The 26,789-nt window shown below is 37.0% G+C and overlaps 1 protein-coding gene across 3 annotated transcripts in view; it reads right to left on the bottom strand.

Moving 5' to 3' along the window:
* sh2d3ca (SH2 domain containing 3Ca) overlaps nucleotides 1-26,789 on the bottom strand; it is a 91,989-nt gene that overhangs the window by 11,715 nt on the left and 53,485 nt on the right. For all 3 annotated transcript variants that reach the window (XM_028463448.1, XM_028463450.1, XM_028463449.1), the window contains 5 exons: nucleotides 13,440-13,568; nucleotides 8,555-8,704; nucleotides 4,123-4,400; nucleotides 2,369-2,496; nucleotides 1,930-2,302 (listed from right to left, as the gene is read on the bottom strand). In XM_028463448.1, the coding sequence (XP_028319249.1) occupies nucleotides 1,930-2,302; nucleotides 2,369-2,496; nucleotides 4,123-4,400; nucleotides 8,555-8,704; nucleotides 13,440-13,568 (1,058 nt within the window). The remainder of the gene's footprint in view (nucleotides 1-1,929; nucleotides 2,303-2,368; nucleotides 2,497-4,122; nucleotides 4,401-8,554; nucleotides 8,705-13,439; nucleotides 13,569-26,789) is intronic.

Below are 26,789 nucleotides of genomic sequence, written 5' to 3'. Positions count from 1 at the left end.
AGCAAAATAAACCTTTTTAGCAGCCAAAGCACTAAGGAGGGAAATCAAGAAGTTTGGTTTACATGCACTGCTCAGGATCTTTTACAGCAGCATCATTCAAAGCATTTAACATATTTTTTCCTCTTCCACACTGATTTATTTGTTCAACGTCCAAAGAGCTGCTCATTTAAATTTGTATTTTAATGTAAGCGAGTTAATCAGAAATCAATTCTGGATTGGGATCTGAATGGGAAAAAAGCTAACAATGAAGTTACCAATGAAATGACAAGCTCTCCTTTGGACAATATGATTCAAAATAACCTCCTCGTGTGCATTATTTGATGGGGGTAAAACAGCAGCAACCAGAGAAAATACGGTACACACATGCACAGGTAGAGCACGCAAAAATGAATCTAACTAAACCAGGGCTAAAACTGGAATCATTTAGTCAGAGAAAAACAGCAGTACAAATCTACAATGCTTTCTATTTACTTTTCATAATGTACTAGACAGAGAAATGTGGAACATACACAAAGGTCAAAATTCAACACAGTTTTTCTTCACCATATTAAAATAAATAATTAACTAGAAACAGTTCAAACTGTATTTATGAACACTGCTCATATGAAGTAAGCATTACCTACGAAAAACACCCCAAAACAACATTCACCTAGTGCACATTAAAGCACTTGGAGCTTCACTCTGGGATGTTATGCAGAGATAACTCATCAGTTTGAACTATTAGGATTTAAGGTGAGACGAAACATCGTGTGACAAAATATTGCGATATTAACAGGTTCAGATGAACTACGACCGCGCCAGCGGAACGTCTCTGCACCGAATAGCACGTACCACGTTCCCAAGAATTCAGTCAAATGACTCGGTTCCACCAAGTAAAAAAAGGGTCTCTGAAAGGCTCTTGACATCCGCTCATAGAATATCAATGTCAAATTAAAGCCAGATTCAACAAGCATTAACAGAGCAGTAGTCATTTGGCACATACAGATTAATGGGCCCCATTCATATATTGGTATGTGTCAATGATTCGGTATCACCAACTGTCACAATATTTGACTTAGAAATAAATGAGAAAATGGCTTTAATGTAAATTGATGAAAAAAGGGGGGTGGGCCACCGGGCCCCAAATCGAATTGTGCGAGGCATAATTATAATCTACGTTGAATTACCTTTGAAACGATGTCACACACGACTATGTTTCCATAAATTTGGAAATTACCGGAAATGGGGGGTGGGCCCACGGGCCCTATCTAAAAAAAAAAAAGGGCATTCCGATTTAACGAGAACTAATGGAGGAGTAGTCAGTTGAAAAATGAAGCCCCCTGTGACACGTACGGGGTAATGGGCCCCATTTATATATTGGTATGTGCCAATGATTCGGTACCACCAACCGTCGTAATAATTGATACGCAAATAAATGAGAGTTTGACTTTTTTTTTTTTTTCTTTTGCGAAAATCAGCCTCCGAGCGTTGATGCGTACACATCCATAGATTATACCAATCAAATTTCAGCTCGATCTGTTCACGAATAACAGAAGTAGCCATTTTAACTAGTGTACACAACAACAACAAGGACAAAGTGAGTGGTGTTTTGAGTCCGGTAGGCCGGCCTATAAACATTATAAGATGTATTGTTCAGGGAAATGTAATTGACCTTTTTCCCTTCCAAAAATATTGCATCATATTGTTATCGAGAGCACATTATCTATCGTATCGTATCATGAGTTCAGTATATAATCCAACCTGTAGATAAGACCTACAGAAAAGAAACTTTAACATTAAACCAGTATGACAAACTGTTGAATTGAACTCTGCCAAAAAGCCTTCATAATGTGTTTCAGTAATTCATTTAGTGCAGTTTTTTGTAAACGTTGTGTAACTATGGAGATACACATGCACACAGTGACGTGTGGAGCTCTCTGAGTCTCGTACCTCGAAGGCCTGAACGATGACGCCGTCTCCACCTGTGGAACGCTGAACATCGCCTCACTCTCTTCTTTCGCTCCCTCCTGTTGTCCTTCCTCCACCCGCAGCCGTGCCACGTAGCCCTTAGTTGGGGGTTTGGGGGGCACGGCGGGGCAAGGTCTGAGGTCACAGTAGCTCCCCGCCGTCTCTGAGGAATGCGATTGGTAGCCGTGGTGGTGGGCGGGCGAGGAATGTGCTGAGTGAGAGGTGAGTGCAGGTGGCTCTGCAGGATTGTTATTGGCTGTGGGGCTCAGCTGGGGGTCACTGGAGCGACGCATCACAGGGGAGGGAGGGATGATGGCGAGGATTCGCCCGCCTGAGTGCGCCCTCTGCCTAGTGACTGAAGAAAAGAGCCTAAAATTAAAACCTGTTTTGTATAAAATTCAGTTCATCAGTGTCTTCTTACTTGCACTATAGGCGGGGGACATCGGGGTCTCCCCGACAGGCGACAGTGGGCAGCGGTACTCCTGGATTTGGTCCATACTCATCGCACAGTTGCGCATAGCGTCTTTAGGATGATGGATTGTTGACGGGCTGCAGAAAGCACAAAGATAGCGTTAAACATCCTTTCAGTCTGGGTTTTAGTGCAGTGAGATGAAGGGGAACCACAGGCAGAGGTGAAGATCAGGGTGTCACGCTGATGACGTGAGGGGGTGTGAATGAGGGTGTGACCGCTCAGGGTGAGAGAAGACAAGAACATTAGCACTACTGTGACTGTCACCATCAACACACTTTGTGTTTTCTACTTAGAAGCAGGAGCAGGAACATGTTGTGCACATTGATCTGTGTAAGACAATCAGGCAGAACCTAAAGTCATCAGCCTCATCAGAGTAGAATTAAACTGACCAGTCTTCATCCCTAATAAGCCTAACAATAAATGAAGAATATGATGATAAAATAAACTCCCATCATGGTGTTTTTTAGCAGGTACTCATCCAACAGTTTGTGTTAACTTTAAAACAAGTTTGGCAAACTGGGGGCCACCTAACAGCATGTTTCATAAGCCCCCAGTGAAGCTAAATACGGATCTGCAATCATTAGTGGCAATTTTCACATTTTAAAAATGCTAAATTTTGCTTTTTTTTTTTTTTTTTATTAAAATTGCGTTCAAGCCACATGATGAAAAACACATTTTGAAATCTGATTTATTTATTTAATAAGATACATAATGATTTAAAAAAAAATTTAAATTACATCCTAAAAATCAATTTTCTTGCAAATGTTTTTTTTTTTTTTTCTTTCTTTTTCTCAAGTAATACACAAAGTATGAATTCAGTCGTAGTATTATAAAGTGCATGAGAAATACAATCTCACAAAATTAGCAAAAAATGAAATTTGTGCATAAACATCTGTTTTATGTTTTAAATCTTTGGTAGAAGTGGATCAGCACACTAAGTTTTATATCAGTCAAACTATTAGTCAGAAAACAATAATTATGTTGAATTGCAATGACACTGCAGTTGGAGCTTCTACAAATGCATGGTCAGTCTAAAATCATTTTCAATCCTTTCAAATTGTCTTTTTTAAATCAACTGAACACATTTTAATGCATCTCCTCTGACCTGTTCTGTTTTACCATGTTTCTAATTTAAAGTCTATAGATTGTTTCACATTTCATCCCCTACCACTGATTTTATCATTAAAATCTTTTTTTTCTTCTTTTTGTTTAATTTCAACTTGTCTGCAAATGCTGTCAAAATTAAAAGCTTTACGACTTCTTTTTCAGATCAGAAATAAGACAAAACACTTGACAACATGTTTTTCTGCTCCGACTTCTTTACACTCAAGTTTCAAACAGCGCTGGTGTGTCTGAAACTTGCACACTGAGGTGAAGCTTTGCTTGGAGGACTCGATGCTCATCACAGGAGAAGGTGCTAATGGTGTTTGTGAACTGAGGACACACCAGGACGTTATAGAGGAAGGAACAAAAGGGTCCAGTGTTAAAAACACACACAACCTGCATTTGAGAACAGGGTCCAGCTCTGGTTCTGCTGCTGCTGCTGCTGATGCATCAACCGGACTGGGACTGTCTGAGTCATCACTAATCATGTATATAACATAAAGCCAAAATGAAATAAGACATATCTGATGAAACCCAGCTTGGACACCGTTTCAGTCTCTCATGTTAGAAACTCCAACCCTTTCAGGCTCCTGGCTCACCTGTGGGATATCATCTTTTCCGTGGTAAGCCCATCTGTCATGGTCACGCTTCGTCTCTTGATGTAGGCTCCCCTCTGACTGGACGGTGAATAGGCGGAGCCGTGCTTGCTGTTGGAAAGAGCGAAGGTGGCCTCGAGGTAGCGCAGAGGGAGCGTCCTGCTGACTGGACAGTAAATGTGGACTGGGTTGGACTGGGTGAGCGCTTTGCGTTGGCCCACATAAAACCTCACGAGCTCCTGGACTGAGTCGAAGCTGTCAGACTCCAACATGTACTGGACCTGAAGAAAGAAACACACGTCAGGGCTGGAGTCAATTATAATGGCCGTGGCTATGAATACGTTAAACGTATCCATAGACTGCCACTCTGTGCATACGCAGCGCCCCTCATTGGCCAGTTTAGGTCACCTGACACGTAACTAAGTTTCGTCAGCTGTATTTTAGCTCATATTTATTTTTAGCTACCCCGCTAACCCTTTTATTTTAGCCCTAACCCTATCCCTAACCCAGGAAATACCCTAAAATGTTTTAGTTGGATATGTATTTTTAAAGGTGTGCTTTGACGTGTTAAATATATCAAAAGTGGGATTCGAACCCACAGTAACGGACGGAAGAATCCTTCATTGCGGTGCCTTACACCACTCGGGATGTATGGCTACCTTTAATGCATCTCTAGACACTTTCAATTCTAATTGTAATTGATCATGAATTACAATTATTGCGTAGTGGTGATCTTAAAAATATTTTGCCGTCATAATAAAATTGTAATTGAGTTTACACAATTGATTTATAATTGTAATTGCCATTAAAAAAATTCTATACAAAATGTTAATTAGTTTAAAGTACAACTGGTAACCATGTTACAGTTCCATGTACAGATGTACACAAATGTAGTTCATTTTTTTAAAATATGTTCAGTATCAAGCTTTCCCACATTTTTTAATAAATCAAAAAAAATTGCAATCACCAAAAAAAACTCAGACGCCCACAATAAACATATTAAAACTTATATTTTCATTGATTAGGAAGCCTAACAAGGTAACCAATAGATAGAAAGTGTATTTTAAAGCAGATTTAAACCCGTTATCATAAGAGATGCTAACAGAAATAACAAGAGGAAGGTTCACTTATAGGTTATTTATTTTAGGCTCAGTAATTGTGGTGAATTGTAATTGAACTTAAGTAAGTGAGAACGTTATTGTGATTGACTTTCTGAGGATAGCATTTAGTTTAATTGTAATTGTAAAAATGCTGGTAACTGTAATCATAATTGTAATTGAACATGGATCAGTTAAGGCGTAATTGTAACTGAAAAATGTAATTGACCCCATCCCTGGTTCACGTTAATATTGTGGCTTCACTTTGGTCCTCGGACTGAAATTAGGTTGATTCATCGAGTGAGAAATAAAAAAAAAAATCATCTTATTACAAGCATAAAAAGTATGTGTATCTCTCAAAAAAAATAACTCTGTGAAATACAGTAAGTTGGATAAAGAGACTAAAAGAAGTAAAACAAGAGGACAGAATGTATAAAGACATTATCTTTAGGAAATATGCTGGAGAACATTTTTCATTATTGTACGGTGTATTTATTTTGTATGACTATAAATGATATAGCCTTACGGAACATTTTGTACGATCATAAACAATAAAGCTATACAGTATGCTTTGCAATTTGTATAAATCTTCAGTATTTTACGGCAGTGGTCCCCAAAAGGAGAAAGTTAAAAAGACAGAGAAAACACACATTATTGTCCAGATTACCAAATAATTCAGTTGTAGATAAATCAGCTAGGCTATCTCAGACACAAATTCAATGTATATTCCACAATTTTTGGAGAATCACAATTTTTTCCCCCATGACTGCAGTAATTTTAAATATGAAATTGTTAAAAAGAAAAGTAAATTTTCCTGCAATCATTTAACACAATTTCCACAAATTAAAAAAAATTTGGTTACAATAAATCCGGCAGGGACTGATATGTCACATACTTCATGTACGATTGATACGTCGTGTAAAGTACATTAATCAATGTTTTTTAAATTTCTATTCACGTACCCCCTATGACAATTTGCGTACCCCCGGGGGTACCCTTTGGGAACCTAGGTTGTACGGTATATTTATTTTCTATGACTATAAATGATAAATCCTTATTTGAACACTTTGTACGACCATAAACAGAAAGTAAGATGTGCGTTGTTATTTGCATGTCTTTAAATTGTGCTTGTCTTTTTCCTTTGATTGTTAATGATGTACAAGCATAGACTCGTGCATGTGTTGCTTGCATTAATATACGCTGAAAGTCTGTCTTGTGTTGTTTTAGATGTACGAGAGATGAGGGGTGGGTTTTTATAAGTTCTTTGAGTCTTTAGTTTTATTATGTAAAATAGGTTTATAATATGTGGCTGAAATGAATAAATACATGAAATGAAATGAATGAAAGACGCAGTAAACGGGGACAAAATGATCTTTTGCATTCACTCAACTCGATTAAAGACATGTTGGTTAAAGAACTATCTTTAAAGTGGATCAGGAGGAAGAAGTTAATGTTAGTAGTTTCTCTTTTATTCAACAAACAGATGAAACTTCTGAGAGGGTTCACATTTGTGATGCAGAGTAAAAAAAAAAAATCCTTCAGAACGAGCAGATGGAGTTTGGAGTTTTGTAGGTATTGATTTGAGGTTTTATTTCAACTCTGAAGTTAGCTTAGGGTGGATCACACCAGACTTTAGAAATAAGACAATGAAAAGCAGTGTTTTAAATCCTGATTTCAATACCCTAAATCACGTATCAAATTCAAGGCCTGGGGGCCAAATCTGGCCTTTTAGACCATCCAATTCGGTCCGCAGGAGAAAGTTAAAAAGACAGAAGAAAAAAAACATAAATTATTGTCTAAATGACCAGATATTTCAGCTGTAGATACCACAGCCCTTCTAAATGCACAAATTCAGTGAAACTCCACAAAATATAGAGGATCGCAAATTTCATATGTTTTTGTCACATGACTGCAGTCATTTTAAATCTGAAGAACTCAATTTTCCTGAAATTCTCTCACATAATTTCTCCGAAATAAATAAAAAATGGTCTGAAAATCAATGAAATTTCAAAGAAAATCTTGCGGGGGATTTTTGCCTGAATATTGTCGTTAATATTGAAATTGCTCATTTTTATCCCAAAATCTTAAGCCCACTTAAGATCAAACTAAATGAACCATAATGGGCCAATCGGTGTGAGCTTCACTAAAGTTAGAGACGTATCCACTTTCCAACACATTTACCGTCTGTTTTAAAGTGCTCCAACCATGAATGGGATGAACCGACAAAGAAAACAAATAACAGCTATTTTCAGGTGCCCTGGGGTTAGTCTTTTATTTAAGAGTTCAGCAGAACAATTCCATGAGTGTGTGTGAAAAGGTGAATGCGAAACACTTCTGAACAACTCAAGGGGAGAAAAAGTCAAGTCCATTACCAACAGGGGTCAGCAGAGATCCAGCACGCTGTGACCCTGATTAGGATAAGTGAGTGAGCGCAGGAAAAAGGACTTTCCATAGGTAAGGTAATCATGCTGTAAAAGCCATTAAATGTAGAAACTCTCTGAAAGTCTTCACTTATTACCAACAGTGCAGAGAGTACACATTATTTTATGGCTTTACATTATTAGGTGCTGCTAATGATTAAACATTGTTTTAGGGAAGAGCTGAAACTTGTGTTAGGCTTTATATACTATAAGGACAAAGGTATTCAGTTGTTATAATGTAAATGTCTTCAAACACTTAAACCTGAGATGGGCAACTGTTAACACAGCAGGGGCCACATGATCAACATTCATGTCAGAATTTAGAATAATGACCAATCAGAGCATTAACATAGGAGCGAACAAAGGGTTTGTGAATTTCTGGTGTTTGTTATTGAAGTCATTTCTGTGGATTTTTTGTGGTGGTTTTATATACTTTGTTATTTTTGCAGTTGTCTTGTGGGTTTTTGGACTAACTGTGTATTTTGTTGTCATTTTGTAAGATTTTCTGTTATTTCATTAATTGTCTAATGCAATTTGTAGCTTTTGTGCATATTTCTATGTATTTTCTGTATTTTTGCTGTCATTTTGTAAATTATTTCTATTATTGTTATGCATTCTTAGTTGCATTGTTGCAATTTTGTGTATTTGCTGCCATTTTGTGAAATTTTTTTGGTAATTTTTTTGGCCTTTTGTGAATTTCTTCTGTAATTTCTTTCATATATATATATATATATATATATATATATATATATATATATATATACATACATAATTAGTTTATTGACTTTGGGGGAAGCACAAAAGTAGACCGAGGGCCAACAGCTGCCCATGTTTGACTTTAACTATAACATGGACTTGGTTTTGGACAGCTACCACTATTCTTGGAAGGATTTCTAAAAGACGGAGTGTTCGATGTACCTTAGTTTCATTGGACTTGACCAAGACTTTGCTGATTTTGAAGTGCAGAACTTCATTGTCCCAACGGCAGGTCAGGACAAAGTCTCCCACGCTGGTCATAGAATCACGCACGATGAAGTCTCCATTACGAACGACAAGAGTCTCAGAAACCTGGAACACAGAAGGAAAATCAGATGCTTTAAAGTTGGACAAAAAGAAAAAGAAGGAGGGAGGGGCTACAATAGAGTTATACAAATGTACTGAGCTTGAGTCCGTTTGGGAAAAGATGAATTAAATGTGATCACCTGAAGGATGAGGATGTTTCTGATTTCCACTTTATCCAGAGGTAGATAAAGTGATAGCATTCATACCAGCTATTATTTTGTAAGCTCTACACTATGAGGAATTAAATTACATTTAAGACAAAACAAGAAATAACCCATAATAGACTAGGCATAATGTTGGAACCTAAAGGTTTTGAGCTGATTCATCACGTAGATATGCAAAGAGTAAATTCTTAAAAAACAACAACAATTTCAGGTAAAAAAAAATAAACAAAAAATAATACTAACCAGCAGGGGGCAGCATAAAAACAAACAAGACCCACACACTTCAGTAATTCATCTCACTTTGACATGTAGCAGATGAAGCAGTCATATATATATATGACTTTGTTTTAATGCTGATTTAAATAAAACAACACATTTCAAATGTATCATTCAAAGATTTCCTTGAAAAATATTCCATGATTTTATTCATTTTGCATCTTGAGTGCTTCCCTAAACCTTGAAGTAAAGCATTTTGGAGCGTTTCCATGCAGCGCCTGGTCTTGCATTAACTAGACTGTGGAGCTAAAATCAATGTCATTGATGCAGGTTTTAGTTCAAGGAAGTGAGGAAAGCTGGAAAAATGGAAATCGTCCATAAATCTTTACTTGTGATGCGAAAGGGATTTTTAATAGCTTCTTTTTACATTTTACTATTCAGTGTCATTGATCCAGCCTACTTATAAAATTCCACAGTGGGTGATGTTCACATCATGTTTATACAAGTATCTTTTCTATCTTTTACCAGTGTCATTTCTTTTGGATGTAATATTGATGGATTTGGTTTGACGCCTCTTTTACCACGCATCAATGCTTGCATTGATCAGCCTTCAGTTTGATGAGTGGTTTTTTAGTACGTAAACAAAGAAAAGTGTCTCTCCTTCTCTAACCATATTTCCGCCATCTGCGAGTCGATTTTAGTAGCCATTACTTTCTAAATGATGACAGGGGTTTGATGCTCCTCACCCTAGCCTTGCACTTGTCTGCCTGATCCTCGTGGATTTCTCTCCGCCTTGATCTCATCCCACATATTTGATGGTTTTAGATTCAGATTAGATGATAGTGTCTCTCTAATACCATTTTATCTGGAAACTTATGGAGGCTGACATCACACACACACACACACGACAGGTCTGAGACATTAGTTATCACAAAAGCACAGAAAATCCTGCGGGAATTTTTCTTTTACAAAATGCTTAGCATTACTTCCAAAGTCGTATTACCTGAAAAACACTTTCTGAAAATGAAAAATGTTTTTTTTTTTTACTTTTTTTTTTTACAGAGTGAGAAATGGTCTAGACACAGGTATTATTTATTGGCTTGTGGCCAAATGTTCTCTTTGCACACGTCCTCATCCTCGGCGAACGCACCCACTTCCTATTTAAGTTGTGACTCACTTTGTGCTGCGCTACTTTGAGAAAACCATTAAAAACAACAACACAATTGAGTGGGATTTAAATATGTAATCTGAAAGCTACCAGGGAACAGACGATCAGCTGTCATATGTGGTCAGTTGGATTTAGAATGGCTGGAGAAACTTTGGAAAAACAAATGGAAATACAATAGGTTGTGGCATGGCTCTGAGATACGTTTGTGGTGAACAAATGTTTAATAACATATCTGAATCAACACACAGGTGTGAAGTAATGACTTAGTGTACATATTATGTTGTAATTTAAATCCACAGTGGTGCATTTAATAAAGTAAAACCCCATTCACCAATAAAAACAGCATGAAGCACAATTCATTGGTCCAATAGCCATGAAATGGTGACTTACTAACAATGCCTTATGTGCCACTAAAGTAGTAATAAAAGGAAAACTTCAAATGAATATAAACAGGAAATAAAGCTGAGTTTCTGAGTGGTTTAGGAGCTCAACTCATTGGGTCAACCCAAATACTGTTTGTGTTAACTATGAGACACACATTTTCCTTGGCAAAGACGATTTCTGGAAAAGAAAATTCATAAATAAAACATTGGGTACGTATAATGTAAGTACATATGATGTTTTTAATGGCAAAACCTCCATTAGACTACCATACAAAGTGACAACATTAACAGCAAGGTAAATAGCATTTAGATAAAGCCGGTGCGTGTGCTTAAGATTTAGTCACTGAGTACAGTTTTAGTAACTTGGACCCTGGGGTTACCCCAAATATATACTGGGACAAATCCATGAATATATGAATAGTTTATGTAAATGTAAAAACCATCAGATTCACAGATGGCTTATTTGAATCTGTGACGGTGTTTATGTGCACATCACAGGGAGCCAGAGGTTGATCAAGTCACAGAAGTAATGTGCAAGAACAAGTGGCCGCCACACATGTGCGTGGGCGTGAAATGTGTGTGTGTGTGTGTGTGTAGCATGTGTGAGTCTTGGGTCTGCTGGGGTGCATCTGTTTATCTGTGTCTTAGTCACCAGCTGTGAAATTCAATTGCTTACATCAGCAGCAGCACATGCAGCCGCCTGTTTGGCAGAGTCTCTTCTATTTCTGAACGCTAAAGCAATTTCTGCTGAGCTGTGACAGATGATGGGATTCATTAATCAGTGTCATTCTGTGTGTAAGGCGTTTAAACTGGGCTTACCAAGTAATCGCTCAGCTAACGTGATTATTTGACGCTGAGGTTTGACTATAAACCACAACGGAGATACATTATTTATGTACAGTAGGTCAAGTGACTGCCTTTGCAAGTGAGACTGTAGTGAACTCTGATAATATTCATCTTTAAGCATGTACAATTTGGTAAATGTGCACCATTAGAAATAAAAGGAAAATAAATGGAAACAAAATTTTTTCATAGCTGATAAAGTTTAGCAATAAGCTAATTTCTACAAATTCATTTTCAATCGACACCAAAGCGTATTTTATTCCTTACAATGTCAGGTCGCCTTTCTTTTATGTTGCAGTTGGACAAAATTACTGTAACGGTACAGTATTAAAATAAGGAAAACTAATGTTGAAAATGTAGGTTTTGGTTTACTATTGGTGTCATTTGTGTTCTATTATTCGATTCAAGACAAAAACACGTCAACAAAGCTTGTAATCAAGACTGAATACATTGATCGCCCGTGCTCATTTCTGCTTTAGAAATTGCCAATACCCTTCCAAGCACTCAAAAAAAAAAAAACCCTTTAATATTACCACTGAATTTTGATAAACTTTGGTCTCAAATTGGAGGTAAGACCAGTCTGATTGATTATGTGCCGTGTAAATGTCAGCCTATACGTCACTGTTTAAGAAACGCTGAAACTTTCTCTTTGTGCCTCTAATATTATGAGCAACATCTAATAAGGATAGCGTAGCACATCATCCAGCTGTAGCTTCACATCTCAAAAGACCTTTGTTATATACTGTAGAGTGTAAAACAGATAATGGCTCATGTTCTCTGGTTCGATTTGATGGATTAAGTTACAAAATTGTTTCAACATTGAGTTTGTATATAGTGATAAGAAAATGCCTTTGTGCTACTGTGCAAAACACCACAAATCATTGCTAAGAGCAGCTCCCTCAAGCAATAAAGTCTCTATAATGCTTTGTGAGTATTATTGTTTACTGGACACTGCAGTATGAGAGCCAAAGCAATGCAGCCTCACAACAACACGAACATACAGGGATCAAACCCTGAGGACCTGAGTCATTCTGTGATTGTAATTTAACTCTATTACTAAATAAAACATAAATCCTGAATATATATATATATATATATTGTAAATAAATTGTGTTTAAACACAATTGTTTCAAACAGAAATGCTGTTACAAGCCTAAAAGGAGAATATTTCTACAATTTTACAATGAATAGCTGTCCCTTATTTTACACATTACAATATGTTAATAGCAGTGAATGAAAGAAATTAAAAAAACGTTACCATAGAAATTAGAAAGGGAACATTACAAAGTATTGATATGAACTTTTGTTATTGACCAAATGCTAATTTTCCACCATAATTTGCAAATAAATTAATTAAAAATCCTACAATGTCATTTTCTGGATTTTTTTTCTCATTTTGTCTCTCATAGTTGAGGTTTATTTATGATGAAAATAACAGGCCTCTCATCGTTTTAAGTGGGAGCACTTGCACAATTGGTGGCTGACTAAATACTTTTTTGCCCCACTGTATGTATGTATATATATATATATATACACGAGAAACTAGAGAAATACCAGGGGCTCAGAGAAGAGTTGGAGAAAACCTGGAGGGTGAAGGCATCAGTGGTGCCCGTGGTCATTGGGGCACTCGGCGCAGTGACCCCCAAACTGGAGGAGTGGCTCCAGCAGATCCCAGGAAATACATCAGACATCTCTGTCCAGAAAAGTGCAGTTCTAGGAACAGCAAAGATACTGCGCAGAACCCTCAAGCTCCCAGGCCTCTGGTAGAGCTTTTGGTATGTGGTTATATATTGCTCCCTTGCAGATTGTGAGTTCAAACCATGTTGGCCTGGCCTTTCTGTCTATAACTGACATGTTCTAATATTTTTGTACGCAACATTCATGAAATGCATTAAAATGAAAGGAAACAATGAGCCCACTGATGAACACAGTGCGTATATACACATTGAGTGAAAAAAGATCGGTACCTCTCTGGGTATGTGTCCATGGTACCAGCCATGGCTCCTGATATCAGCGGGGCTCAGTTTCAGCTCCTCCTCCAATTCCTTCCGAAGTTTTTCAGGCGGAGACTCCAGCAGGTACTTATCCTTGGAAAACTGTGCGGAAAAATAAAAGAAAATAATAAGAAAACTAGAATGAACAGAATTTCACTTTTTATGCTAACAGTGTAGCAATACAACTCTGTAGTCTGATGAAACCCATAACTACACAGGCGTGCACAACATCACACACCTGCGTTACAGATGGAAGCACTGCAGGAAGCCGTCACTGTGTGCTCACTAACACACACTCATGCACACACTCACGCACACATGGAGCAGAAAGAATCCAATCGGCCCTGACCTGATTACTAAGAGGAAAAAATCCACATGACTGTGGAGAACCAGCTTCAGCCTGGAAGTGTGGCCACTCCACAGCAGCTTGTAATAGTGACAATTACACGCTCAAGCACACGTTACTGCACAAATACATAAATGGATCTCACTGCCTTCAATTTATGTTCAGCGAAGGGTTGATATGATAACCTAAAGGAAAACCAGACGATGAGTTTGAAATGTTCCAGTGCACAGTTCAGTTGATGCAGTGAGATAAATTGTTTTGGAGTCAGAATGCCTGATGACATCTGGAGATGCTTCCTGATTGATTGGACATAGATTATACAGGCACTGACAGGTTCAGCCTACAGTTCAAAAGAGTATATACAGCTTAACAGAGACAACAATGGCAGTTCTGATGTTAGGGCAGCATCCGAATATAGTCCCTCCTATCTCCTTTCTTATCCACTGTTATTTAACCCTGTGGTTGACGTCACGGGGTTAAGGAAAGGTGTTAGGAAACAGCCATCACGTTTGTTTTGACAATCAGACGCACTTCCTCTAGGTGACGTAATAATTTGATGGCCGCGAAGGTTAGTGACGTCTGCCGTGGTGAAAAAGTACAAATTTTCGAAAATGGACTAAAAGCACATTTATAACACTTTCTGGTGATATAATCTAAAATATCACAAGGTTTGAATATAAATCAAAGGAAAAGAGGCTACCAGGCTACGAGGAACAAAAAAAAACCTCACATTGAGAATGGATGCTCACACTCACCTTCTACACAGAAATATGAATTATGTTGAATAAAACATAATGTGGCTAAAAATGTCTCTGATCCCTTTTTCTTGAACCACAGAGTGTCAGTTATAATCTAATAATATGTCTTACATATAAGAAATGGGTTTTAGATTATTTATTTAAAGTTGTTCAAGGCATATTTTTGCATTAGTAACTTACATGATTTCCATTACTTGTCAGCGCTCGGGTGTGCGTATCCCTTTAAATGTTGTTGCCGCAAGGAATTGTGGGTTAGCATTATCTCGTCTTCTTTGGTAAAGGATGCATCAGTGTTTCCTAGGCTAAAGGAGGTCAAAAAGGAAGCATTGAGCCTCTTTTCTTGAGCTTAAAGAGAACTCGGACGCTCTTTATCATGGCCACCACTTAAACACTTCTGGGGGTGAAGGAACAGTGGATAGGAAAGGAGATAGTTAGATTTTCTCTGAGCAACATTTTCAGAGTGTAGGCTACTCTGCTTGGCATTCTCTGAACGTCAACTGGCTTGTCAGACTTGGGGAGGGTGAGTCATCAACCAAAATGTAACAGTAAAAACTACAAGATTCTTCGATTCTTCAATTAAAAACTCTTATTATTACATTAAATATTCAGCAGAGGAGAGGTTGTTACATTTCATATCTATAGTCACATTCTGAAGTGTTGTATAAAACACCCTTACATGTCAGGTCTGACTTTAATGTTTCCTATTGTGTCAAAAAGCTTTCCCTGTTGGCGAGAAGCTGACACCATTAGCATCACGACACGACAACATTAGCGCTTGTTATAACCGAGAGATAGGGTTCAGATAAACAGCAAAGAAAGATCAAGAAAATAGGATGCACACACACACGCACTCTTATGCACAAATGTTCTCAAAGCAGAGAGATCAACAAAGTAATAAACAGGGAAAGGAAATAAAACTTGCTGCTGAGAATATGAGGAGAAATGAGAGTGGAGACCAAAACAAACAGTAAACAGCCTTGTCGCTGAGCCTTGCCTGTCATTTCCAGTAATAACTTCTCTCCATCAGTTTCCACTTTCCAGGGTTAATGTTTTCTTCTATTTATTCTCACTTCTAAGCTTGTTGTCCCTCTTGCCCATGAATCTCCCATCTTTCCCTCAAATCATAAAGTTTCAGACTTGGCCCACGCTTTGGGAGAACAATTTAAGAGTGTGCACCCACTGGGTGTGTAGCTGCCTTTGAAAAAAAGGCTCAAGAGCAAATGTTAGATCACATTGTCTCCAGGTCACTGTCAGATGGAATTATTACCTTCCTCCACCCCCTGCTTTTCCTTTTTTCCACTGCAATTCTCCAGGGACGACAGAGGAAGATCGCTGTGGAGGCTCACTATTCCAGATTAGATTTGAGGTGTGTGTGAAGGGAAGAAGGGGCCAATAAATGAGCAGTGGGGTCAAGTGCGCACATATTGCTTTTTCTCCTCTCTGTGAAAAAAAAACTTGAAATGGGGTCTGCTGCTGGACCCAGGTTCCAACCATGAACTTGCGTGCGTGTGTGTTGTGTGTGTGTGTGTGTGTGAGACAAATTGAAATGTCAACAGGCCTCTATTTATAATACGGTTCATGGGATGAGCTGAAATCAGAGGACACGGGCTGACTGCGGTTGAAAAAAGGAAAGACAATAAACACGGTATTTACAAAGAGATAGGAAACTCACAACAGTCATTGTTGTGTCCCCCCATACTAATATATTAACATAATGGAAATGTGTGAGCAGAGATGAAGTGGAGCGATTGGCGAGCAGTCTGTTTAGAGACACTTGTTACCTGGTGACAAAAGGAGAGGACACAATGGGACGAAGCACAATGGGAGACACCTATTGAGGCATCACTTCTTTTGTTACACTAAACGTGTGCGACGTCACGTGTACTTGCTCTTAAGACCTTTGTTGATTCTGAAAAAATACATTTTACACAAAATTCCTCCTTCAAGCGGAATAAAAGTTAATTCCTCTGTAACCTGACCTTGTAAACAGTTCATTCTTAATGCTAATTAAATTCAGAATTAAACCAGAATTAAGTGGCTGGTTTATTCCAATTTTAATTCCGAATTAGATAATTCCACTTTCTTGTAAACAGTTGGTTAAAGCCGCTTTAAGTTAATTCGGATCGTTTTGCGCGACTTGCAGCAATGACGCGCTGGTGACGACATAATCCAAGATGGCGATATATCCAAGACATGGATATAATGAAAAGAGTCGACTGACAATATTAGCGTTTAGCTAAATCGGCTGTACATTAATACACACTGTCCCACTCCAATAAACAAATAAAAAAAATAAAAAATTGTTTTCAAAAGACCTTTTGACGTAATCCTACTAATGGAAAAACATATTACCTCCTTGGCAGAGGTTATAATAGAAGGCAATCTTAAATAAACATTAGTGGGCAATAATAGATTTTCCAAAAAAAATAAAATAAAAAAGCAATACATTCTGCAGGGTTAAAAAAATAAATAAATAAAAAAAATTAAAAAAAAAAAACTTACCGGTAGTACATTGTAGTTGTTATAAAAAAAAGAAGAAGAAAACAAAGATGTTCTACATTAGACACAGAATATAGAAGTAAAAGTTAACCAGAGCGAGAGAGGCAGCACTTTGTAGCAGCAAACAACGATGCGTATGATAATAATATGTCATGAAATAGTGTTAAACTGCATCCGATATCCTCAGTCCATAAAAAGCAGAGTTTATGATCCAACAAGTTAACGTAAATATGCTGTTGTGACCTGATTTGGCATACACAATATACTTCCAAAACCTATTTAAGCATTTGAAAGCTTTGAAAATAGAGTTCTCTACACGTTCTCATGATATAAAAAGCCAAAGCGCTACAAGAGGTGACAATTATAATTTAAATCTCTTCAACAGTTAAACACCCAGGAGGACGGGATGGAAGCTGTTCGCAATTTAAAAACAGACCAGTCTGTGATTACATGCATACACATGCAAATGTGGCAATTAGCACTGTTTTAGTTTAGAGTGCTTGAAAATAACAATTTGAACACCTCTCGGTATAACGACTTTAATGCACAAAGGAGTAAAAAGCAAAGCCAAGAAAGGCCAGCTGACTGTAACTATATAACTGACCAATGGGAACAGAATACTGACATGTAGCAGGAACAGTGACAGACCGACCAATCCAGGATGCACGTAAAACAAGGCATCAGACATTCAGGAAGGCCACAGGAATCGACAGCAGCGTCTCATTAGTGCAGACAGTGAAGCAGACATGCAGAGAGAAAGGTAGCCCATTAGGAGAAGAGAGTTTAGGCAATTTACCAGCTGATGCAGGACTCTGCTCCCCCAGGGAGAAGAGCAGAGTGAACGGCCAGTGTGTGTGTGCGTGCGTGCATTCACTCTTTGGTATGTGGGAGTTCGGCATGAATCATGCTACTAATGAATGGCATTTTACTTTGTTCAAACCTGAGCAATAGGGAAAGGAACATCAGCGTATAGATGATTAACACAATATTATAGATCTATAGGTTGATGAATGTAGAAGAGTGTAAAAGCTTTGAGGTGTTGCATGTGTGAAAATGAGCTAAATTCAAACTCAGTGAGAACCGTCACCTAATTTGCACCAGCACACACACACACACACACACACTTGAGCCTAGACTTAATGATGTGGGCCAATTACATGGCTCGGCCTGATGACATCACCAATGCCCTGCTGAGCTCAAACTGACACAGCTATCGCTCAACATCAGGGAGAGAAAAACAGAGCCGCCGAAAAGGGAAATAAATGAAAGGGGTGAAAACAAGGGGGGAATATGCACATATTTATACATATATTAGCACACGCACACTCTTTGTGTCACAGTGAGGGTGGGACGCTACACTTATTTGGGGTTAGTCTGTCTTTCAAACTGGATTATTTATTCCGCTTTTAAATAATTGTGTTTTTTTTAAGTTTGTTTTAATACCTTGATGTTAAAGTCTGGATTTGTATGCATTTGATGATAAATGATAAAGTCACAGATAAAGTGTGAACCCTGGAACAAACCAGTACATTTATTTTGGCAGAAATGATCTCCTGACAACAATGTCTAACACCTTCAGATAAAGAAACACATAAAAAAAGAAACAACTTTCAGGAATAAACATCGAGATGCAGTAGAGAACAAAAGATCGTGCCATTTTTCCTACGCCAAAGGGGATATTATGCTCATAAATGTTTATCTATTTGTCTGTTAGTGAGAATATGTCAAAAGTCAAAATTTTAAGTAAAGATAGAACTTACGCCATGGAAGTTTCCATTACATTTTGGAGGGGATCAAGATCAATATACAGATTTTGGATCAGATTCAAAAATCCAAAAATTATTACCTTTCATCATTGGCAAAACTTTAAAATTTCATGTCTTGGTTCAGAATTCACAAATCTTTATGAAATTTGACTCAATTATGTCGGGTTGATTCCTCAATTTCCCCACAGAGTTTCATTCAGATCGGATCCGGATTGCACGTTTCAACGTGATTTTTCATACATTATATGCCCATATATTTGGTCCTACTGTATTCTTCCAAGCCTTTAAAGTATGAATTATCATGGTACCATGATCAGCATCACTGATCCAGATATCTGCAATAATCTGGTAAAGAGGATATTTGGCATTTGGCAGCATTTTGTGCTCTTGTTAAATATATGTTCATTACAATATACCAATCCTAAATACACATTAGAATCCTCTTCTTACAGCTACAGCCTAGCCTCTAACTAGGTTGTCATGGCAACGCCAGAGGTCAGGTTGTGGTCTGAGGCACACAAACGGACTTTGAGGTCACATGTCCCTTAGAGTCATACTAACGCTGTGTTCTTTATTTTGGAGCGGGGATACAGACCAGAATTATGCTGTAAAAGCCCTTGAATCCTCCTATCAGCGATTATACACATTAGCATGTACATATTATAGAGGTTTATGTGCACCGTATCACTTCTCTACAGACTGCTGTAATCCCTCTGTGGCCTCCAGCCTGATTTGAACTATTGTATTATACACTGGCTCTCATTGGCGACTACTTGTAAAATAATATCAACATTGGAGCAAAGTGCATGAATTATTAGCCACATCTTATTGGGTTTATCTTTTGTCGAACTGTATATAATTTACTATGCACAATATTATATTTGACATTTCTATCTTTTCTACCTTGTACATATACAGTATATCTTTATTATTTTTCAAATTATTATAACTATTGTTATTATACTTTTCTCTTTATTTGTTTTTTTTTTAGCAAAATAGGAATTTCATTGTGCAGGGAAACAAGTTCCTTACTATGCAAATGACAATAAACACTTAGAATTTTTGAATTTTTAGTAATATTAATTTAGGGATTGATTAATCTATCAGTTTTTAAATGGTTAATCGAAAAGAAAATGCACATTTTGCAGTCTTCATGCTTCTCAATCTTATTCCATAACAAATTTACAGGAGTTTTTATTTTTTAAATCAGACAAATTTAAACTATCGTTAAATAATTTCATGATTTTTTTGTTTAATTTACTTAATTAAAGGCCTAAAAAGCAATATAACTTATATAAACAACCACAGGGTTTTACTAAACGGTGCATTTAAATCCAAATTGACGTAAAACAAATTCTATTTTTTATTCTTGAATATAGGGAAAAAAGTTAACATTAAATCTAAAAAGTAAAATACAAAATAAAATTGACATTTTTTGGCTGTTATAACATGCTTGAAATATTAAAAATGAAATAAATACAAACATTTTTTACGATGCTTGTCTGACCACAAAAATAATTCAATAACAGATTTTAAACATGACGCAAAAAATAATTACATAATTGCTCAAGTATACTGTAATCATTGCTATCAATTTCTAAAGTGTTTTATGCATGTTAGCTAGTTGTTCCTGGAAACGTTGGCCACTAGTTCAACCACACTCCGCTGACGAGCCCATGCTTCTTTGGGTAACTAGGAAACAATTTCATAACGTAAAGGTCCCATGTTATGCTTTCACCCATCTCCATTTGTTCTAAGAACCCCAAAAACATAGTATTTTAGGTTTATTTTCCCAAACTCGCCTGTTTTCCAGAGTTTTAGCCTCTGAAAAGTCACTTTATGAGCAAATCTACACAAACAGGCTGATTTGCAGCCTGCTTATGCATATTCATGAGTGGGCGTGTCTATAGACGGGACACTGACTTCCTCCTCTCCACCCACTCCGTAGCCGAGCCCATGCTGCTTTATAAACACGAGACAGAGCGTGGGGGCGGGGCGTTCACCGGTACATACATAGACTGTAGAAAATACATACATAGCACTGCGTGAAGGACACTGAAATCCTCACCTTCGTGGGCGTGTCTGTTTACATGTCAATCACGGCAGAGAGCTTCCTGGAGGCGTGGCTTCTCCAGCTCAGTGCTTAATCAAATTTGTCATCAAAGTGGGAATTTGTCATCAAATTGCAGTGAGGTGTTTGGGCTCACCGTGCAGTAAGAAAGGAGCAAATCACCCTCTAACTAACGATTGATGGAATCAATGAAAAAAACACTTTGGGCATGTGTATGAAGCCTATATAGCACTTTTATCATGTTTAAAGCACAGAAAAGTTTATTTAGCTTAACATGGGCCCTTTAAAGAAAAGCTACCTGGGTGGAGAAAAGTGTGCAAAAGAGCAAAAATTAGCTTCAGTTGCTCCGATGACACTAGTTTAAAAATGTGCCGACTGGTTTTCTTTATCGTTTAGTCGGTTTAATCAACTAACAGTTTCAGAAAATAGAATAAAAATGAATAATCAATAAGTATTACATCACTTTTAAAATGTAAATACTATAACTTAATCAACAAGGCGGAACACAGTGACATTTTAATGTTACATTTGCAATCTGCAGATATAAACATTTTTTTACCAGTGACATAAAGGCCAGCAGTTCATCACCCTCGCTAATAAAAAGGAGTAAAATGGACACAAAGACTAATTGGAAACAAACCACAAGTCGTTTCGCATCACGACATTTAGACACATTTATCAAAATGGATCTTTCAATCCTGACTTTGGAATCTACTATTCATGTTCAAGTCCCTGTAAATTACCCAAGTCGACATTTTACAGATCGACTTGTCTGCCACTTTAATGACTTCTGCCAACTTGGAGCATGTCTGGCTGGAAAGAGACACCAGATAATAAAAAAGGACAAAGCTGAAAGTCACACACTGGGTTTATATCCTACGCTGCTTCCTGAAATCCAAACCTGCTTCTTTCTGCCAGCTTTAAACTGTAAAACTAACTGTGTTCCATTGTTCTTGTCTGAGACAGACTGTCTTTGGAAAATCTCAGAAGTACATTACAGAAAGGGAATTACATACAAACAAACTCAGACAGTCACGAGATGCTGATTTAAAGGCACCTATTGAAGAATAAAATGTACTGGACTATGTGAGGAAAATAAAGATCGTACATAAAACAGCAGGGACGGGTAATACACACAGTGAGATCTGATATAGCTCACCTCTCTTTCATTCTATTAATCTTTATTAATGTAGCATTCTGCTCAATTCATTCAACTTGATGTGATTTGAAACAGTTTGGTTTGATTTGATTTCATTCTAAACCAAATCAAAGTGCTGCAGCGTTTCAGACTCACATTAATCACAGCACACGTCTTTGTTCTCTATTTATTTAAGAATAGGCATCTATCGTGGCCTACTATTGGTGGTGGGGGCCTCTCAAGAGCCCAGACTGAGAATTGGGAGGGATTGTAGTCTGTTCCAGATTCAGCCTCACCCCAAAAAACACACGGATTACAGCATTGCAGGAAAATACAGTAAAAGATAAGAGAAAAACACAGAAAAAACTCCAAAAACACACAAAACTACAACAAAAATGAACAAAACAAGGATAGTAATAGACAAAATTACTCAGAAAATATATAAAATTACCAAAAATGATAACAAAAGTACACAAAGACAAGAAAAACATGAAAAAATACTCCGCAAACCCACAGTACTCACTAATAGGGTGTCCCGATCTGATAATGATATTGGATATCGGTCCGATATCAGCCAGAAAAGGAATATTGGATTATATCGAACTGCATCTAAAATCACCAATATATTATTATATTATATTTATTCAATTGGAGAATACTAAATATTATGTTGAATGTTAAAATGGATGTAACCAATTGGTTAATAATAAATGGGTCAGTTTTTCTCTTACCTACTGTTGCTGACTATTGTTCTCTGTTTGAGTAAAGTCACTTGATCAAGACTTTTCTAACATTTCACATGACAAAATAAGTAATAAAAGTATGTATGATTCACGCTGTTATCGTATTGGATCGATATCGGTATCGGTCAACACTCAAGACGGCAATATCGGTATTGTATCGGAAGAGAAAAAGTTGTATCGTGACATCCCTACTCACAAACAAGCAAAACGACAGAAGAAATACATAAAAATGAAACCAAAAAATGCAACATGACAGCAGAAATACACAATATGACTCCAAAAAAACATATTTTACAGGAAAAATGCACAACAGGACAACAGAAATGCACAAAACGAGTAAGACAACAACAAATATACACAGAATGACAGGAAAACACACAAAATTACTATAGAAACATTGTTATTTCCTGTATTAACGCTCAGATCGCTCATTATTTCTAAATGCTGACATGAATGTTAATCATGTGGCCCTCCGAGCAAACAAACATATTTGTGGCCCCCGCTGTGATAAAGGTTGCCTCCCTCTGCTATAAGGTATATGGGAGCAGAGTATATTTGGGGTTTCAACAGCTTTCATCTTCAGAAAGTCAATTACAATTATGTTTTTAATTACTAAAGTTCAAATACAACTAATCACAATGACTGAGCATGAAATAAATAACCTAATAAAAGTTAACCTTCCTCTTGTGTAAGCTTTCTGTTAGGATTTTTAATGACAACGGGTCCTAAATCAGCTGTAAAATACATTAAATCAAATATCTATCAAATAACTTCTTTCCTATTGATTGGTTACCTTGTTAGGCTTCCTAATCAATGAAAATATAGGTTTTAATTTTTTTGGTGTGAGCGTCTGAGCCTTTTTTGTGTCAGTATAACCCTTGATTTCATTTTTTTTAATTGGTAAAATGTGGTAAAGCTTGATATGAAACATTTCAATAATTGTTAACTCCATACAGTATGTGTAGCACTGTACATGGTTCCCCAGTTTTGCATTAAATTATAATAATAATGGCAATTACAATTAAAAAGTCAAATATTTAAACAATTTATTACCATTATGACAGCAACAGACTTTTAAAATTACAATTGTAATTACGCCATAATTGTAATGCTTTCATTCTCCTAAACCTTCTGGAAAAAAAACAAGTCTTTGACTCCCTTTAGTAACAAGCCTGTCATTCAACATCTGTGAACCCCCTCACTGTGAGACGTCAGACTGCTAACTCATGTCATTTTTCCATCTACCCACGTAAGGTGGAAAGCGTCTCTGGGCCAGGGCTAAATAACACACTTCTCTCCTGATGGTTTCAGAAAATTTACTCAAAAAGTGAAACCAAATGCCACCAGCGATATTATTACAGGCTCATTTGGGAACTTTGCAAACTTTTGCTGACTTTTAAGGGCTGTTCAAAACTTGTTTGACCAAAACTAATGACAGTGTCAAAGCAAACCTCGACAGTTCATTAAAAACATTACAAAACGAAAAAGCTGAGCAAAATCTTTTCCTCACTGCTATAACTTCTGCACGTGTTTGTCGTCTCTTTTTCAGAATGCATGCACACATCGCACAAGCGGGGGAACACCAAGCACCGCCGATTGAAAAGGAAAGACAACATGGAGATAAAAATAGCAGCGGTGATGTCTGGTGTAATAAGACGGCATCGGAGAAGCAGCTTCAAACACGGGAGACGCTGAAAACTGGTACGACTGTGTCAGTGAAAGCGGTGACCTTCTCGTGTCATTAGGAATGACTGTCTCAAATATGTGCAGCAGGCTATTACAGTACAGCTCCATCACACATAGCCATCCAGCTGTGCAGTGAGCTGTCAGTCAGCATGGTGTCAGAGCTGAGACCTCCTGCACTGAGTGACAGCTGCTGCACAGGATATGACATCCAGTGAACACTCCCACTGAGACTCCTCTGTGATCAAAATATTACCGTCCTACACATGCACCGCTCGCTCTATCCAATTACATCCAACCATTAGGGCTTATGGCTTTTTTTTTTTGTGCCGAATCAAAGATAATATCACAAACAAATAGTTTGCATTTAAAAGTGAAGTTCCTGTGCTTTCAGAGAGTAGTATTAGGGTCACACGCTCTCCTTTCTAACCTTTAAGTATCGACTACTATAAAAGCTCAAAGTAAAACTCCAGATTTGTCCAATTTGTGACAAATATCACTTTAAAAACATTTATTTAGAGGGTGGTTCTCCAACTTTTCTGGCTCAAGTACCTCTTTTCTCTTATTTCTGAATCCAAGTACCCCCTTTAACCACTTAGAACATTTTGCTTAGAAAACTATTTAAAAACAACTCCAGAGCATAATGATGGAATGAACGAATGATACCATACATTAAAAAAATCTCTCTTTTTTTTTTTTACAGCATTTTAGTTGAACTAGATGTATTTTTAATTAAGTATATAAATACAGTTTAAGATTGTGCGTTGTTTCAATTTCTTAAAAAAAATAACTTTTCAGAATTTTCAGGCGACCCTACATGGGGTCCCGAACCCAAGTTTGAAAAACACTAATTTAGTGGTTCCTGAATAGATTATTTCTATAGTTTTTTTTTAATCATCCCACCTGGGGTGGGACCAAGACTGACAGTTTATTTTGTTATCCTCTCTCTCTTTCAAGTACCCCCTGTAGTTCCATCGCGTACCCCTCAAGTTACACAAACCTCCATTTGAGAAACACTGATTTAGAGAACAGCTTGTTTCGAATTCACTTAGAAACAACCAACAGTGTTTCTTTTCCTATCAATGAATCGAATCAGAAATACTATAAATAATCCTAGGGGAAATCATTTCTGTTACAGTGGCTCAAAGTACAATTTATAAAAAGGTTAAAAAAAACCACTAACAAAGATACATACACGATTAAAAGAGATACAAAATAATTAGAAAGTAAAAAAAAAAAATTAAACATAGATACCAAGACAATAACGATATAAACACAAGAATAAGTAACAAATATTAAATATTACATAAGGATTAAAAACGAATAATCAGGATTAAGTTTGTGTGCATATACAGGTGCAAAAAAAAACCCCTATATACAGTATATAAAAGTATTATCAACCAACAACAAATTACACCGTCCAATCCATTAAAGCTGTTGGGATTAAAGTGAGGAGTTAATTAATGAATGGGATCAACATTCAGACAGCATGGATGTTAATGATGTCATAATTCTGATAATAATAATATATCTATTGGTAAAATGTCAGTGACATAATACTGTTTTTGGTTATATGTAATAAAAAATTAAACAACTAAGGATCCCCAGTGAATCACCCTAGTATTACAGCATTGTTGTTAAGCAAAACCTTCACCAAAAGGTACTTAAAAAAACATGCAAGAGCGACTCTCAGCCGAGGATATTCATATCCAATGGACCTGGGTGTTTAACAGAACTACTGTATGATGGAGGGAAAATAAGAGTTGTTAATCGCATTCAAATTCTGATAATTTAGTAATATTCTGCACATTTATGGCTGAATTACATGCACTGGATGTTCTGCAGAACTGGTAAAACAAACACGTATTCAGGAAGAATTTAGACAATACTCATTAAATCTCTGCAAAAAACTATTTACCTAATAAGAATTCAGTAAAAATGAACATCCAATTATTTGTTATGTGACTAAGAAAAAAAACCCTATAATATTTTAAATGTATAAGAATAGTAACATATCACTTGTTTTTGAACGTCATTCACACTCCAATGTTTCTTCTTCTTCCATTCACGTCCTTTCTTGACCAACAGCATTTATCAGTGCTTTGATGAGAAGATATACTGTACATAAAGCACCATAAAGGACTGTGTGTCCTCTGTATGTGCTGATAATTTATCATATGTACTTGCACACTGCAGAGAGTTTCATTGTTTCCACCTCATTTGACTTTTCGTGTCAGTGCAGTGCTGCAAGAAACAAGTATATTATCACACAAACGAGGGCTGAACCATTTTGGAAAATAATCTATTTGCGATTTTTTT

The sequence above is a fragment of the Gouania willdenowi genome, chromosome 12 (genome assembly GCF_900634775.1).
Source record: "Gouania willdenowi chromosome 12, fGouWil2.1, whole genome shotgun sequence".
Classification (NCBI taxonomy): domain Eukaryota; kingdom Metazoa; phylum Chordata; class Actinopteri; order Blenniiformes; family Gobiesocidae; genus Gouania; species Gouania willdenowi.
This window is presented reverse-complemented; position numbering and strand designations above follow the sequence as displayed.